General features: G+C 41.4%; 5 protein-coding genes across 5 annotated transcripts; 2 read left to right on the plus strand and 3 right to left on the minus strand.

Annotated features, from left to right (window-relative positions):
- Positions 1-2,920: 2,920 nt before the first annotated feature.
- On the plus strand, positions 2,921-4,100 carry GCK72_021965 (uncharacterized protein; the record flags this gene model as incomplete). The annotated part of the gene is made up of 3 exons (XM_003105170.1): positions 2,921-3,139; positions 3,401-3,582; positions 3,962-4,100. The coding sequence occupies 3 exons, from the start codon at positions 2,921-2,923 to the stop codon at positions 4,098-4,100; spliced, it is 540 nt and encodes a 179-aa protein (XP_003105218.1).
- Positions 4,101-7,865: 3,765 nt separating this feature from the next.
- On the plus strand, positions 7,866-8,528 carry GCK72_021966 (uncharacterized protein; the record flags this gene model as incomplete). The annotated part of the gene is made up of 3 exons (XM_053734589.1): positions 7,866-7,924; positions 7,969-8,074; positions 8,340-8,528. The coding sequence occupies 3 exons, from the start codon at positions 7,866-7,868 to the stop codon at positions 8,526-8,528; spliced, it is 354 nt and encodes a 117-aa protein (XP_053583502.1).
- Positions 8,529-10,348: 1,820 nt separating this feature from the next.
- GCK72_021967 (uncharacterized protein) lies at positions 10,349-10,898 on the minus strand (the record flags this gene model as incomplete). Its single annotated transcript, XM_053734590.1, has 3 exons — positions 10,349-10,530; positions 10,583-10,705; positions 10,787-10,898. 3 exons carry the CDS (start codon positions 10,896-10,898, stop codon positions 10,349-10,351), a joined length of 417 nt encoding a protein of 138 aa, XP_053583503.1.
- Positions 10,899-11,091: 193 nt separating this feature from the next.
- Positions 11,092-11,639, minus strand: GCK72_021968 (uncharacterized protein; the record flags this gene model as incomplete). Its single annotated transcript, XM_053734591.1, has 3 exons — positions 11,092-11,195; positions 11,246-11,420; positions 11,469-11,639. The coding sequence occupies 3 exons, from the start codon at positions 11,637-11,639 to the stop codon at positions 11,092-11,094; spliced, it is 450 nt and encodes a 149-aa protein (XP_053583504.1).
- A 267-nt stretch (positions 11,640-11,906) lies between these two features.
- GCK72_021969 (uncharacterized protein) lies at positions 11,907-14,610 on the minus strand (the record flags this gene model as incomplete). Its single annotated transcript, XM_053734592.1, has 3 exons — positions 11,907-12,041; positions 12,090-12,342; positions 14,456-14,610. 3 exons carry the CDS (start codon positions 14,608-14,610, stop codon positions 11,907-11,909), a joined length of 543 nt encoding a protein of 180 aa, XP_053583505.1.
- Positions 14,611-17,121: the final 2,511 nt, after the last annotated feature.

Genomic DNA, 17,121 nt, shown 5'->3' on the forward strand with positions numbered 1-17,121 from the left:
TATAAACTTTTAAAAGTCACCAGACACCTACACTTTTCTTGCACTTTGTTCAGGAGGCTCCCCTCTTTTCCTCTCATTTTGTCACTGATTAATTGCCAGCCTCCTCCTCCCTAGTACTACTCTTTGAGATGAAAAAGTGATAGACACACAATTACTGAAGAGACGCAGCCGGTTAAAAAGACTCTCAAAAGAAAATTGAGACTCCCACCCGAAATAAATACTGAACTGTGTTGTCTGCTGCTAGGTTGAATCAGGAATCACAATTCTCGTCGTCACTTTTTTTTTCCAATTTCTTGTCAATATTGATTTATGTGTCGTTTCATTTCTCCCCCTTCTCAACCAGCTTTTTCGGGTAAAAAGAGAATCATCACGATGACGATGACTGTGTCACGTCATTGTCTGTGTTAAGAATAGTCCGGATGTCCTTTATGACTATATTTTAGTATATTCTTCACGTCCTCAAGCTTTCCTGTGAAATCGGTGTCCCCCCGTTTATCCGGATGTCTCCTGCTTGCTAATTACTCAATTCCTCAACGCCATATCAAATTAGTATCTTGTTTTCCCGCCGCTTCTCTAGTTTGTTGTTGTTTTTGCGTGTTTTTTGCGTATTTCGTATATATTTTCTTCTTTTTTTTGTTTTCCGCTTCCCGCTATCCTCTCCGATGAGCCTGATGACTCAAAGTTGTTTTATCTTTATTTAATGATGAATTGGCGTTATTAGTTGTAGGTTTTGAGGGAGGATAGCTTGTAGAATCAAAAAGTCTGTGGAATAAAGAGAAAAGGTGACGGGAAAGGGAATTAGACACCCGGAACCTCTGGTGGTTTTCATCTCACATTCCTTGTAATCATTCCTTTTTTCATTCTCCGTGAACCCTTTTCTTCTTAGAAACTATAAAAACCCGTACTAAGAAGAACACATTCTGATTCCCAAGAACTCCCTCACCCACAACACGGGGACCCCCAAATGTTCTATGAATTCAGAATACACCCTCACTTCAGAGCAAGAAACTCAGAGAATCAGAGGAAAAAAACTAGAAGGAGTTCCTTGTCTACTATGTCATTCTGAAAAACACAAATTCTGTGTTTTTGCTCTGTTCCTTTTTTGCCTCCCTGCGAAAAAGGAAAAAAAAAATGTTGCTTTGCCTTATAATCTCAAAACCAAACTCCACTCTATTTTTAGACGGTTTCCAAGGAATTATCTAAAAGATATGGAAGAATCTGGAAATTTCCGAAACGCTTTTGTTTATTTACGAAAATCTGAAATTAGTCTCTGGCGCTAAAGAGTTATCATGGGGGAGAGATAAGCAGTATGTTTTTTTGTTGTGTGCTCCATTAGATTACTTTGTACTCGTTTAGTGGTATAAATGACGTGCGCGGATTCAGAATCCTTTGTTAGTGCTTACTTGGTGATTGCAGTCTAGTCGACCCAATTCCTAAAACTCCACCACGTGGCTTAGTTCCTTGTCACAAACAAACCACAATACAATTCTTCTTCTTCCAACACCATACCCTCTCATTTCCTTGCACATCTCACTATTCCTTTTTCACCAAAACCCTATATTTTTGTTGTGAGGAGAGCTGAAATTCTGTAGCGATGAGGGATGCACTCGTGTTTTTCTGCTCTTTTCGTCATTAAGGATTCCACTAGTTGAACTTCTTTCAAGGACATATTCCTTGAATGTTTTTGATGGGACGTGGACATCCGGATAAACAAATATGCATCACCGGCTCAACTCCGTCTATGAATGTTGACAAAATACATGTAAGCCTCCGTGGATCCCCTCTGACGACTATTTCCTCAGATTCGTAGAACAGTTTTCTGACATTGAGTCATTTCTTTTCTCATAATTCGAAGATTTATTTCCTGACTCACTTCTAGTTTGTACATACATACTTGTCAAAGTGTTTGTTATCAGAAAAAATAAGTTCATGTGAACAAGACGTTAGTCATCTAGGGAGTGACAATACCGCAATTTTCATACAATTTTCATAAGGTACAAAAATTTCAGAATGAGTGGGAAAAAATCAGACATCAGTTTTCATTTTTCTTTGGTTGGTGTAATTTGGAAGATCCTCGATTGATGTCAGAGTTTGGATCCTGTCTAGAATAAGCGTTCTAACTAGGGAAGGCCTCCGAGTAAACGTGAGTTATAGGACGTGACCTAAGAAAAATAACAAATTATTACCTTTTAAACGACCGAAAATAAGGTAATAATTTGACATCTTTCATAACTTTGTCCTCATTTTTCTCGAATACCAGGCCTCGAGGGCAAAAACTAAATGTATATTTGGAATTAGCGTTTTTTCAGCTTTTCAATAATAAAAGTTACGTCTTATACCTCCAAACTGACTCCATGATCTTCCCTTGTAAGTTCTTTAACTAAAAAAAACGCAGTCTGTCTCTTGCACATGATTTTGATGGGGAACCATTCAATCTTCCGAACCTCATACATTCTGATTAGCCTTACTCTCTCTTGTTGACCAGTAACCCCATTCTCAGAACCACACAACAACAATTAAGAGTTCTAGTCCTCAATGCTTCTGGAACTGCTGTTTGATCCACGTTTTGAGCTGCTCTCTACTTTGCCCTGATGATGTCCTGAAGACGTCCGTACTTCTGAGCACGACGACGACAAAAAATATATAGAATACACTTCTCTAATTCTCCGCATGTGATCTATGTCTCTAGAGGGTGGCTGGAGAGATAGACAGTCAGAGGAAAAAACGAAAAAAAGAGGCGGTGCTTCAGAGGAGGCGGAGCCGCGGGACGGAGTGTTACCTCCTCGTTCGAATCATTCCACACTTTCCTGCCTTCCATTTTCACCTCGTTTCTTTTTTTCCCTTCCTGTACTTTTTGTATGTACTTGTACCCATAATTCATACTCTATAATTCCAGCTACTCCCTCACACAAATATCACAATGTTCATGGTCTCAAAGCCTTCCTTCGGAACCGGATGCTTCGCATCCGCCTCAAGTTGCCAAAGTGAATACAACGGAAAAATTGAGAGTGACGCCGTCGGAAAGCAGAAATCCTCGATTGCCGGTCTCAAAGGATCTCTTCGTCGCAACTCATCGAATCTCTCACAGGATCTCTCGACTAGTGCTCAGCCAGAAATTTGTCATGCCGATGCTACTAATGTAAGTTTTTTTTTTATTTTAGCGGGCTTTAAACCAATGAATTTGTCCAGGTGCTCATAGATCAAGAAAAAGCTTTTTGCAAAAATTTCACTTTTCTATCTTCAATTCTCATTTTCTGTCTTATGGTGACTCTCCTAGAGCACTTCAAAGAACACATTACACAAGTTACCCCATTTTTTTGCAAGAAGATACCTGTGGTGACGTAGAAATATTTCCGATGTACAAATCTTTGACAAATTCTTAACCTTCTCCCATTTCCAGATCGAAATCAACTGCTCCTCATCAGCCAGTCGTGCATTCTATGTACGTGTAGAGGTGCCAACCGGAGAGCACGGGCTCATTCACTTCTCATCAACAGAGACCACACAAGTGTTCACACCACTTCAGACCGGATGTGGACATGGAATCTGGAAATTCGTTGTGTGCACAATGGAGAATGGAAGGTAGGAATTTTTACCTACCAAACTTTACCACTTTGGCGCCAACGGTCATTTCCGTACCTAAAAATAGGCATCTGATAACAATAATTATTCTAAAAATAGCATACAATTTCTCCAAAAAATTCAATTCTCTATTATTAGTTCCCTTTGTTCAAATACAAGGAACTACACACACAAACCAACTGATAACCAGTTTTCTCTATCTCTTATCAAATTCTTTGCCAGTTGTTTGTGTATTCATTCAATCTGCAAAGGAGAAGAGGAATACTAGAAAAACCACTACTAGGAATGTCAGTGTAATGAAATCTGATTCAGGGGTGTCTTTGCCGCGTTTTTACATTGAAAGGAATAAGCAACAAAACTGATTTCACACATTTTTCAGTGAAATCGCCCACTCCCAAGTGTCACGCAACCTCGACGGTGTCGGAATCCTCTTCTTCAATGTCTTCGATGATCTGGAAATCCGTCTGACTCAGCAAGAGTTCCTCCACATCAGCCACTGTCATACCATTCGTCATTAGGCTCTCTCAAATCACAGAATTTTATTCATTTTCCATTCTTTATCAACTTTTTTCTCTTCCTCTCACATCCCATCATAATTCATGCCATTCCATTTTCTCATATAGTTTTAAGAACTTTAAGAATTTAATTTTTTGAAAAACGAAACAAGAATCCAAAATCCTCGGGATTTCTCCGGGTACTCTAACAAATTTCTCTTTGAGCAGATTTCCCACTCTTTCCGCCACTCTGAAGAATCTTTCTCATTCACAAGTTGTTCATAATAATATCATTTGGTTATAAAATCTTTAATTTTTTTTAATTCAACGCATTTTAAGTAAAAAATCTGAAGAAAGTTACAAGACGGGTGCGCTTTAGACGCGTTACAGAGAAAACAACTTTTTTTTTGAAATTTTGATTCTCTAGGTACGATTTAGCCAAAATAAGTGAAAAAATAATGATTCTGATTTGCAGTTCACACAAAAAATATAATCAAAAGAGCATTTTTTTAGCATTTTCCCGCAATTTTTATTATTGTTTGGTTATTTGAACTCAAAATCAAAAAAATGCTTCTAATTCTTTGAATTTCGCACTCAAGTCGTCAATTTTCTACTCTTTCTTTCCGGAAAGTTTTATGATTCCTGATAAGCCATTGCCTGCAGAGTAGACAAAGCTTTTTTGGCGCCGTACTTATATTTTGAGATAATGAGAATGATATATACATAAGTCTAAAATACAAGAAATGACGGTTATCAGTGGCGTGACTGAGAAATTGGGAAATAATACTGATAATGGTGTTCTTTGTTTCAGTAGAGGTTGCAAAAGTCGGGCTCGTAGTGCATGAAATCCGATTGAAGCATTAAAAGAGTCTCACTTAAAAGAAAAATTGAGGACGACAAGCTAGATCATAGAAATTAATCCAATTATACTGATTTCTAGACCAAACTCCCGCCTACTGAAGTTTTTCACTATATCCTTTGCTCCGCTGTCACTGTCTCCCTCTACGCGGCAGCTCCTCACTCTGCATACTGCTCATCCTTCGACTGTGACCGACGTCGCTAAAAGTGTTTCAATTAGAAAAAATCAATCATATATGCACCTAGCGAATACCGTAAAACCTGTAATAGCGACACACCCGCAGCAAGAGTTCGGTGCATCCTATCTCGGCTGTCTTTAAAGATATAAAAAGGTTTCAACTGAAAAAAACATTTTATGAACTTGCAGCTATATTATGTCAGTTAGTAACTTTTTCATATTTCCTCTGGGAACCCAAAGGAGAGTCTTACTCAACAATAAGAATGTTGGGGGAGTTAGAACATCCCAATTATACTAATTTCTAGATCAAACTCTCGTCTACTGAAGTTCTTCACTATATCCTTTGCTCCGCTGCCAATGTCTCCCTCTATGCGGGTGCTAATCACTCTGTATACTGAACGAACGTGACTGAAACTGTTTCAATTAGAATAAATCAAGCAAATAGGAATTACCTAACGAGATGGACGAGTATAGGTAAGACAGGAAGAATGGACCATCTCCTCTAAACAACTGATGGTCTATTGGTGATTTCCCATATTGACAACCGACTGCTTTTAAATGTGTGTAAAGAATAGCATCGAAAGAACATATGCGCCTATACGGGCCTCAATTCACACTTCTGTCAATTAGTTCAATTGAAGTTTTTGTGAAATATAACTCTCGATTAACTGAAAGTACAGTGCTTCACATAATTATACGATCAGTACTCAAATGTTCGAGAATATCATTTGATCAAAAACAATTGATTTCGAAACCAAGTTTGTGCAATTTCAGAAAGCGATTGGTGAGGTCTGTCGATCGGTCAAGGGCTAAATTCCACAACAATGCACACCATCACTATTTTAGTTCTTCTCATTAATCACGAAATGTTTGTTTCTGATAAATGACATTTGTATGCATGGGCTTGTGATCACAGTTTTAATCCAGTAAACTCATTTATTTGATAGAAAAGATCTGTAAATTTAAAAAAATGTGCTGATATACAGATTTCAAATAATTTAACAATATTTACTCTTTTGACGAAGCATTTGTTGAATGGCATTACTTACTTTGGGGTGAATCTTGTAAATATAATTGTAAATGATATAATCAACTGTTTTTCTGTCTATTTTCCCTCCTAGGTTGTCCGAAAGAATTTCTTGAAATTTACGCTTAAAAATAGTGCGAATAGCGGGAAAGCGCTTGTCCAAGAACGCGATAACGGGAGGGAAATTTTTTTCAAAAAAGTAGAAGCTATCGAGACTTCTATCTTCGAATCGATCCCTCAAATCAAAGTATTCCTCCACGGTCAAGGCAGATGCGAGCTCGTCTGCACTCGGCTCCTTATAGTGTGTCCAGGGTCCTGGAGGAGCAAATCCGAGAGCAGCGCGCATTTCCATCGACGCAATTAAATTGGTCGCTTCTTTGATCAAATGATTATTGAAAGCCACCACGTAAATATGTCTTATTGAATTGCCCGACAGTTGCTCGTGTTCTAGATTTGTGATGCAGGAAGCAGCAATCTTGGTCAGCTCGTCGTCAATGACGAAAGGAGGTGGAGTGGTCTGCGGCTCATGCGCAGGGGAGACGTTGGCTGATGTTGCTGCAGATGTAGAAATGGAACTATCTGAAAAATTTGTATTATAGACACTTGGTAAGACCGAAATCAAGACATTTATATTTTTTACAAGCTTACCTGCATGTATAATTATCCCGATGCAGAGACATGTGATGAGTCTAGTTAACATTCCTTTAGCTGAAAATATGTAACAATTTTAAATATTTTCACATAATATAAGTACATGTAAGCAATGTAGCAAAACTGGTACCAACCGAGAATGCAACGGGGATAGTCAAATATTAGGGAAGGAATATAAACAGTATTTATAATGATCTATGTAAGAATATATTAGGTTTGGTAGAGAAGTATGGGGGAATATAAGGCGAACTTTTGTACTTTGATCTCTTAGCAAGCTCAGAGTACACTGTACCCACATCCATTGTTTACATAGTGACTCATCGCTGGTAGCTGCTCTTCGTATCGATTTTCATGAATTCTAGCCGATTTACCTGTTTATCAATAAAATTTGCATATTTGTCCACAAATGCATGTTTACGGTTACAGATTTTCAGACTCATGAAAAATTCCATATATCCGTTTCAAATTTACATAATATGAATATCACTTGTTCAAGAATTCCATGGGTTTTAGCACCATACACTCTCTTTAGCACACACAGATCATATGAAGAAGGATTGTCGGGGGTTCGACACCTTTGCGTCTCTCAAGAAGTGCATACAAATTGCGCACTCTACACCGTGATAGGTCACTGCCTCTTCAAACACATACTCTCTCGGGGGCACGCACACAGATCGGATGAAGAAGGATTGGACCACAATTCTACATCTCTCTCTCTCTCTCACTCTCTCCCTTTCTCTCAAACCCGACACGAACTGACTCTTTTTCTTAGAATTTTTGCCCGATAATTTCTCTCTCAGACTTGATTCTAACCTATTTATTTACAGAACTGAAAAAACAACAAGAGAGTTATAATAATGATCTTCGCTTCATCCTCCCCAATTCGGCAAGTGCCAGTCGGCATGCGCTCCATTGCACCGTCCCCACGTCAACGATCCTTGAAGTCCCCAGGGAACGCGCTCGACTCAAAGCGGTATAAAAAATACCGCCGCTCCAGCGATTCATCCCCTCGGTGACCACCACAACTCCATCAAAGGTCATTCCTTGGGACTTGTGCACAGTTATTGCTTCTGCCATGACCACCGGAAACTGGTGCCAATATCGTTGGCCATCCGTGAACAATTTACGATTCAGGTACACAGTTTTTCGGTTATCCAGTCTAAAGATAAATATTTCAGATCAGGTTGTATAAGAATAATGTTACCTTTCCAGCACCACATATTCCCGAGAGTAGCGAATCAAACGAGCCATCACACCGTTGGCCAAACCCTCAAGTGGCAAATTGTGGGTAACCATGACCTTCTTGCCAACCACCAATCTTAAAGGACATCTTTCGCCTCGGAGACTGAACCCTGATGTCGTGAGCGAGGACTCCACGACGGGCTCCAAAACAATGCGCCTTGTCGAATTGTCGAACACCTGAAACTTGCTATGTGAATTTGTAAGTCGATATCTGTTTTTTGAAACAAACCCATTTGTTCAGCTCTTTGACTGCGACACACGTCTTTGCGAGGACCATAAAGAATTTATCGGGATCTTCATTTTCCAGAAGCCGAATTTCTCGGTAGATGTCTTCCGGCATGCCTCCATCCATTCGGCATTTGTGGTGAAGGAAACCGCTGATCGATTCGGTGCACTCGCCAAGTCGAATTGCCGCAAGAACTTGCGCTTCCTCCCGATCCTTCGCCCGGATGTTCTCCTCCAATTCCAACATGCTGAAGAGGTCCCAAAGTCTTGATGGTGACTTTGGAGTGACAGTTGCTCGAACGGCACGGTACTCACCAGGTACGCCTGAAAATCGGCAACGTTTTGTATATATATATATAATTTTCAGATGTAACTCACAGCTGAAAACGTGTTCTGGAACACGAGACGACGTGACCGGCGGGAGTTGCAGGAAATCGCCAAACACCACAACCGAGACTCCACCGAACGGCTTGTCAGATCCGAAGACTTCCTGGAGCCGGTGATCGATCTGTGCCAGAAACACCGCTGAGATCAGACTGATCTCATCAATGATCAGTACCCGGAGCTGACTCAAAGCGTTGAACAACTGGTTTGTTGTGTCTCTACTCAACGGCGTGAACGGTTTTTGGCCAGGCTAAAATATCTACTTTACAGACACCGAAATGGACAAATTGGAAAACTTACGAAAATTCGAAGGAGCGAGTGAAGCGTCACTCCTTGGACATTCTGGGCTGCCATACCGGTATACGCCGTGATGGCACAAGACTCCTTGTACCCATAGTGACATCGCACGTGGTTGGCAAACTTCTTAAGGACCACACTCTTCCCACAGCCAGCAAGTCCCGAAAGGAAGTCGAAGAACTGACTACCCTGAAACGACGTAAGTTTTTCACCCATTTCAAAAATATTCAGAGACGTCTACACAAAAAAAAATTATATACGACTAAAAATCACAAAAATTCCCCCACTCTCAAAAATCCCCCAGCTCTCAAAAATTCCCCACGCTCAAAAATTTCTCACTCAGCGCTACTACACATCTACAAAAAAAAATTTCTATATGACTACTGAAAATCAGACATAGAGTCATCCTCTACACAAAAATTCCCCACTCTCCAAAATTTCTCACTCAGCATGACTACCCGTCTACAAAAATTTCTCTATACGACTAAAAATCAGACATAGAGCCAATTTCTAAACAAAAATTTCCCACTCGCAAAAATTTCTCACTCAGCATGACTACCCGGCTACAAAAATTTCTCTATACGACTAAAAATCAGACATAGAGCCAATTTCTACACAAAAATTTCCCACTCTCAAAAATTCCCCGCTCTCAAAAATTTCTCACTCATCCCTACTAACCGTCTACAAAAAATTTCTATACGACTAAAAATCAGAACTAGGCCCCACCACAATCTTTAGAAAGCCAAGTACCCGTAAACTTTTGGAAAAATTCTGCACCCTTATGAACGAAAAGGTTTTCTAATCAAAACGGAACGAAATGTATGTATAGACTTACTGATTTCAAGTGGTCCACCATTTTGTCGAAGACTTGCTCTTGAGCACTGGTGAGCTTGATCTCGTCCCAATTCCATTCCGATTTCGCAGGTGTCTCGCATCTTTTCGACCAACTCAGCGACTCACAAAGCGGCCGCGATAACTTAGAGCTACCGTAAACTCGATCTCCCAGCGTCGAGACGTAACTCTTAGAAGAATATGGATGATAGCGGGATTTAGGACGAACAACAGTGAAGTTCATTTTTGCGTTTGCTTTTGCGTTTGCTTTTGCGTTTGCTTTTGCAATCAGTATGAGAATGAGTTCCAAAAAAGGTGCCAAGAAAAAATTCACTAGAGGGGGCGGAGTCGACTGCTTCTACTACCATACATGATGACTAAATTTTGAGCTACTTCGAAGACACCAACTATGCAAACAACATAACTTAGGCGAAAACTGGGAATGTAGTGCGAACTAGGAAACTGACAGAGGTCATCTGAATTTTGTAGGAGATATACACAAAACACGGATGTACGGATACCAAATTTATTTTTGGAACAATAGTCATATTATAACAGACATAGGGCAACAACATCAGCTTAATCATAAAAACGGCCAGCCTTTCGCTCCATTTCCACCCATTCTGCCTGACCATCCGGGATGTAATCAGGATCCATATCATCCACACTAGCCATAGACCCCATAGAGTTATCCTGCTGCTCCAACCCTTGTTCCATTGCCTCTAGCCCAATTTCACTCAATGGCGAGTAACTTCGGGAAACTGAAAGAGAAATTTTGGAAATTTGCCGCAAAGTAGTGGAGAGAAAACTTACACTGAGTCATCTCCGGCACACTTTCATCTTCCCGTTTTTGCCCCTCTACCGAACCAATTTCGAAGTTGACCCACCAGGGCTCTTCATCCACAACTTCCACAATTTCAGCAGATTGAATTGGCTCTGAAAATTACTGACCGGTCAAATTTTCACATTGAAATTTCGTAATTGAAACCCCACTCCTGAATTTCCATGAAAACGTACCCAGTTTGGGAATACCCTCCCACATCTCCATAGCTTCTAATTCCAGAAGTGCACCCTGTCCATCCGGAATAGAATCCATTTCACACTCAGAATCTCGAGAATTCAGGTCCATGTCAGTGTGTGTGTGTCTCGGCAAACAAACTGTGCCAGGTCCCACGACTTTTTTCAACAGTGTAACACAAGACAAACAGGCCCACTTTTCATTACTCATAATTTTGGAAGACACGAACCAACACCTTTGTTTCAAAAATGACGTAAGCACAGAAAAAGAAGAAGATATGGGTCAGGAACAAAAATTATCAGATTCACAGATTGAACTCCTTCTTGAGTGATGGGCAATCGTGCTGGAAGAACTTCATGTTTTTCTGGGCAATGAGATGGGAACGGCACACGGTGCATAGAGCGAGAGCTGAAATTTGGGAATTGGAACATTTGAAATTTTGGTACAAGTAAACTCACGAATCTGGATCATTCCATCTTCAATCTTGACAGTTTCACGGCTCGAATTGAATTTTTTGCATGGGACACACATGTGGACAATGAGGGGGTCCAATCCTTTGAAAAGACGTTCCGGCATAACATTGGATTGATCCTCAGTAGGAATAATTGACTCGGCAGCTTTCTCATATAGCCACTATAAACAGAATCATTCCTAGTTTTCTACAAATTAAGGCCAACTCACGCGCTTTGCACCAGATTTTTCAATTTCAGGGACCACGAGCTTCTTTTTTGGAATCTTCTTCATCGGAGCATGGTTAGTCTCTACATCATCTTCAAAATACGGACGTTTCTCACGTTGACTGTTCATCTTTGGTTTAGCAATAGTACCATAATCGGATGGAACACCAGACATTTCTAAAAATCACACGAAATTTGGAGCGAAAACTTTATCAAGATGAGAAGCACTACAGGAGAAGCAAATGAAAGTCGGGAAAGTGAGGATGAGTGAAAAGTGATGAGCACATCACGCTTAAATAGGTGTCTGAAAAACATGAGTCATCCACAGAAAGGGGCGGGCACTAGAAAAATTCAATTAAGCAAGGGTCAGGTGAAGCATGAATCATCGTCGGTAGGAGAATTTTACAAAAAACCACCGACAAGAGGGTAGCGAGCAAACAAACTAAGGTTTTGGGTGAATGTGGACGGTAGGCATGGAACCCTTGGCAAAGTTGAAAACGAAGGCTTCAGGCTTCTTTTCAGGCTTTTGAGTTGGGGCCGATGTATAAAAGTACTGATCCAGACCATTCGAAGAAACCTGAACAGTTTTGAGATTTTTCAATTTCCAAGTGTTTGTAATACTCACCACTCCAACTTGATCTTGCGCATTAGGCTGATATACATATCCTGTGCTTACTTCATTACTGGCGACAGACTTTTGAATAACCATTGTGTTTTCAGAATGAGCAACTACGCTAACGATGAGATCACCGCACTTGTCAGAGAGATGGTCGATACGACCGTGGAGCAGGAAGAGATGAGAAGAAATGAGGAACCGGAAGAGGAGGATGTTGTGATGACTCACACACAGGCTGCCGATGTAAGTATTTTCTTGAAACCTGAAAAACAAACAAACTTGACCAAAATTCCAAAATTATAGGGAAACCTATGCCCAAATTTCCAAAATTATAGGGGAACCTCTGCCCAAATTTTGATTTTGTACTTGGAAACTTGAAAAATGAGGGGAACCTCTGCACAAATTTTGATTTTGTACTTGGAAACTTGAAAAATGAGGGGAACCTCTGCCCAAATTTTGATTTTGTACTTGGAAACTTGAAAAATGAGGGGAACCTCTGCCCAAATTTTGATTTTGTACTTGGAAACTTGAAAAATGAGGGGAACCTCTGCCCAAATTTTGATTTTGTACTTGGAAACTTGAAAAATATAGGGAACCTCTGCCCAAATTTTCAAATAGAAATGTTTTTCAGAATCAGTTCGGCGGAGCAAGCATGAAAGTGTTACGTATATGGAAGGAGACACCACCAGAGCCATACGCAAAAAATTTCGAGTTTGTCAAGTTGGAGGTTCGCTTACCAAAATCCGTCACAACCGGCGCTTTTGGGCCAAACCACTTTGGAGAAATGGTGATGGAGCTAGTCACGAAGTATGCTCCTAAGAACGCCACAGACGAGACCAGAGTCGGAGTGACCTTCGATTCACCAGACTTTGAAGCTGGATCCGCGGTGGGATTGGCCTTCACCCCAATTCATGCGGTTTCCAACCAAAGGATTGTGCAGACATTGGAGCTACTTTCACAATCGAGCCGATCCCCATTGGAAATTCACAACCCAGTACTGCAAATGACTTTGAAGTATATTACCCCTCCCTCGGGAAGTGGAAAAAGGAAGATGGGATTCAGCATAGAGGACATCTTGGAGACAAATCTGTTTGGAAAACGACGCTCGAACCCCGATGATCAAGAAGACGCAGGAGGAATGGACGTGCTGGACCTTCTGGACGATGCTGCGGAAGAATCGGAGGAAGATGAGGAAGAAGACAGCGATTTTGAGATCGATGTCGATGGTGAAGTCATGGAAGGAAGGAAGCCAAGAACCAACATTATGAAAAATGATGGTAAGAATCACAGTTTTACAAGTTTTAACGTCCAATTTTCAGTAAGATTCGACTGTCTTCCACACGCAGTGTACCAGGCAGCCATGTACAATCAGGCATACTATGGAGAAACTGTAGCCGATCGGAAGAAAGGAATGGCCATGTACAAGCAGTCAATCAAGATTTCACCCGACAAACCGAATCAATGTAATGCCCTTTTTCAAGCGGTTCGAGAAATGAAAAGGGTAAGTCGATTTCCCATACGAAAAAAATTCATAAAGTTTCTACAGGAGGCTGGCATGACAAAGACCTATGATTTCGGTTATACCGATATTCAACAACTCCAAGACACAGTATTTGCCGGGAAGTTACAGATAGTTGTAATTGTTGAACATCAGTCGACGCCATACTTCGCCGGACCATACATTGGAGAGAACAAGACGATAGCACTGTTCCTGAAAGAAGTGAACGGAATGGGTCACTTCGTAGGAATCCGCAAACTTCCACCACTCCTTAAAACAAAATATTTTTGCTGTCTCTGTTTGGTTCGCTTTGGGACTTTTGCGGCACACTACAATTGTCCACGCATACACCATCCATGCGGAGCTCTCGATTGTCCCGAAACTCAAGACGACCTCCCACTGTGTTGTATAAGATGTACCGCTGTGTTCAGATCAATCACCTGTCTGGAAAATCATCTGAAAAAGGGTGAGTTGATCATCAACATGATATGAACCATATATTTATTCAAAATTTACAGGATCCAGAGCAGGAAAAAGTCGATGCGACCATACCAAATTGTGCAAGAAGTGTGGTGAAATCTACTTCACAAACAAGAGCAAAGTGGCGGCAAAACACGAGTGTGGAAAGAAGTGGTGTAGAAGATGTAGGACGAAACGAGCGGAGACTCATCATTGCATACTCTCAAAATCAACCAAGAATGAGAAGAAATTGACCCGGAAAAGATTTGTCTACGACTTTGAGGTTGGTTGAAACCTGAAATTCATACAATTTCCAAATTTTCAGAGTATGGAGGAGGAAGATACCGGAGAACAAGTCCCTGTCCTGTTCGTTGCACTTCGTTATTGCAAAAGTTGCTCCACATTCATCCCAACCAACCTGCAGGATGCTGCAGGATCCGTCTGTGAGCACTGCGCTCCAAATGGTCGTTGCAAGGTGATAAACTGTGTTTCGGACGAGACCAGATTCACCAATGTTGCCGATGAGGCCACCGAGTGGATCTTCGCAAAGGAAAACAGAGGCTTTGTTGGCATTGCACACAACGCGTCTGGGTAAGTTTTTGTATAAAATTATGAAAACTTAGGTTTTGTGTTTTCAGATATGACACGCAGTTTATCCTGAAAAGCCTCATCTCCAGGAACAAAGCAAGTCCAACAGTGATCATGGCAGGAACAAAGATCGTTAGCTTGAAGTACAAAGGAGTCAAGCTGATCGATTCTTTGAAGTACTTGACTATGAGCCTGGCAGCCGTTGGAAAGGCTTTCAGAATTCCAACGGAGAAGGGGTAAGTTTTCCTTGATTTTGAATATTTACAAATTGAAACATTCAGAGACTTTCCGGTGAAATTCATCAAAAGAGAGAACTTCGACTACGTCGGCGACATCCCAGAAGACAAGTTTTACAATTTGGAGCACAAATCCACCGCCGCCAGACAGAAGCTCACCGATTTCCTAAAGGAAGAGAGAGCACAAAACAAGCAGTTTGATTTCGCAGAGGAGCTGTTCAAGTACTGCTACTCGGACGTCTTCATCTTGGCGAGTGCTCTGGTGACCTTCGAGAACGACTTTGAGGCGGCCACAGACGTCTGCTTGTTCGAAGTGAGTTTTTCAAAACTTGATATATAGTAAACCACGTTTTCAGGAATCCGTCACGGCAGCTTCAGCCGCTATGAAGGTTTTCCAAAGGAACCACCTTGCTGTGGAGCGACCGATTGTTCTCGACGCCCGTCCTTCAGCTTCCCGAAACTCGTCGATCGTCAGCCAAAAGTACCTTGCATGGTTCGGCAACGCAAATAAGGTGGATATCGCCTCTTCAGCCACGACCGGGGAGAAAAAGGTAAAATTATTGAACGAAAACCTCTCAAACTATCAATGTATTACAGATTGGCAAATTCAGCGTGGATGGATTTGTCGAGCCTTGTCCAAAATTTCCACGCGGACTCGTCATCGAATTTTTTGGCTGCTATTGGCACGCACATGAGTGCCGGTACACCAACCAGTCGATAATTGAAGGATTGACTGGAGAAGCGATCCGGAAGCGGGATGAAGATCGACTTCAGTACTTGCGAGAGAGACACGAGGTGAAAGTCGTTTGGGAGTGCAAAGTGGAGAAGCAACGATCGAAAAATCCAGTCATGGCCAAACTTTTTGAGGAATACCAACCAATTGTAAGGAGTTTTGCATCTAATCACATCAAAATTACCAGTTTTAGGGTCTCATGGAAATGGAAAAAGCTCTCTCCGGTGGTCGAACGGAGGCCTTCAGACTCATTGCCGATAATAGCCGATGGGTTATGAAACATGTTGACGTTGTCAGCATGTATCCTGCTGTAATGAAGTCTGAAGAATTTCCAATCGGTCCACCAAAAAGTGTCCAACTCTCGAAAATCACCACACCAATCGTCTCAAAGTTTGGAGTTTACTGGAAAGGGTTCATTTCCTGTCGTATCGTCTCGCCAAAGGACCTGAAGCTGCCACTACTCGGAATGAAGCCGGATGGAAAACTACTTTTTGCCCTATGCTGGAGTATGTTGACAATTTTCACTGGCTATAATAACATCAAAATTTCAGCCTGCGCCAAGACCCAATCTCAGGTGGACTGCACGCATTCGGATGAGGAGAGGGCCTTCACAGGCACATTCACCACTGCAGAAATAAGAAAAGCGTTGGACCTGGGATACAAAATCACCAACGTTTACGATGTAAGTCTTGAGATTAGGAATCGTTAAAATTTCCGAATTTTCAGGCAGTGGAGTATGAGTCCTGGGCCAAAAACGATGCTAGTGGAGAAGGCGGATTGTTCACATCATATATGAACAAGATGATCGCCCTCAAAATTGTAAGTTTTTTTTTTTTCAGAAATACTCTCAAATTTCATATGAATTTCAGTATGCGAGTGGATGGCCATCTGATGTGACCACCGATGAAGAGAAAACGACGTTCGTCGAGGACTACAGGAAACAAGGAATCATTTTGGACAATTGGGACCTTTTCGAAGAAAGTCCAGGACGACGTCTTTCCTCCAAACTCTCCATCAACTCACTCGTAAGTTTTGAGTTATTCAAAGAAAATCAGCAATGTAAATTTGCAGTGGGGAAAAATGGCCCAACGTGTTGACATGCCCAACACGTCATTTTTCCACGACCCGGCGCAGTTTTGGAAAATGTTCCACGACACGTCTATTGTCATGGAGAACGTGTGGACATTCAAAGGAGCAGTCATGGTGGTACATCGGACCAGAAAGGAGGCACTGAGAAGCTTGGCAACGGGTGCCATGCACATCGCGGCCCATGTCCCCTCGTATGGACGCCTCCATCTCTACCGATTAATGGAGAAAGTCGGCGCCGAAAATATCTGTTACACAGGTAACCTGGAAAAATATGACTCCTGAAATATAACATTTTCTTTTCAGACACAGACTCTGTCGTGTACAGAGTTCCAAAAGGTGCAATTGATCCATTGGAGAGCGAGATGGGACCTTTCCTCGGCCAATGCACCAGCGAGTTGAGCGGAAAAATGGAAAGATTTGTCACCACGGGTGCCAAAT

The sequence above is a fragment of the Caenorhabditis remanei genome, chromosome V (assembly GCF_010183535.1).
Source record: "Caenorhabditis remanei strain PX506 chromosome V, whole genome shotgun sequence".
Lineage (NCBI taxonomy): Eukaryota > Metazoa > Nematoda > Chromadorea > Rhabditida > Rhabditidae > Caenorhabditis > Caenorhabditis remanei.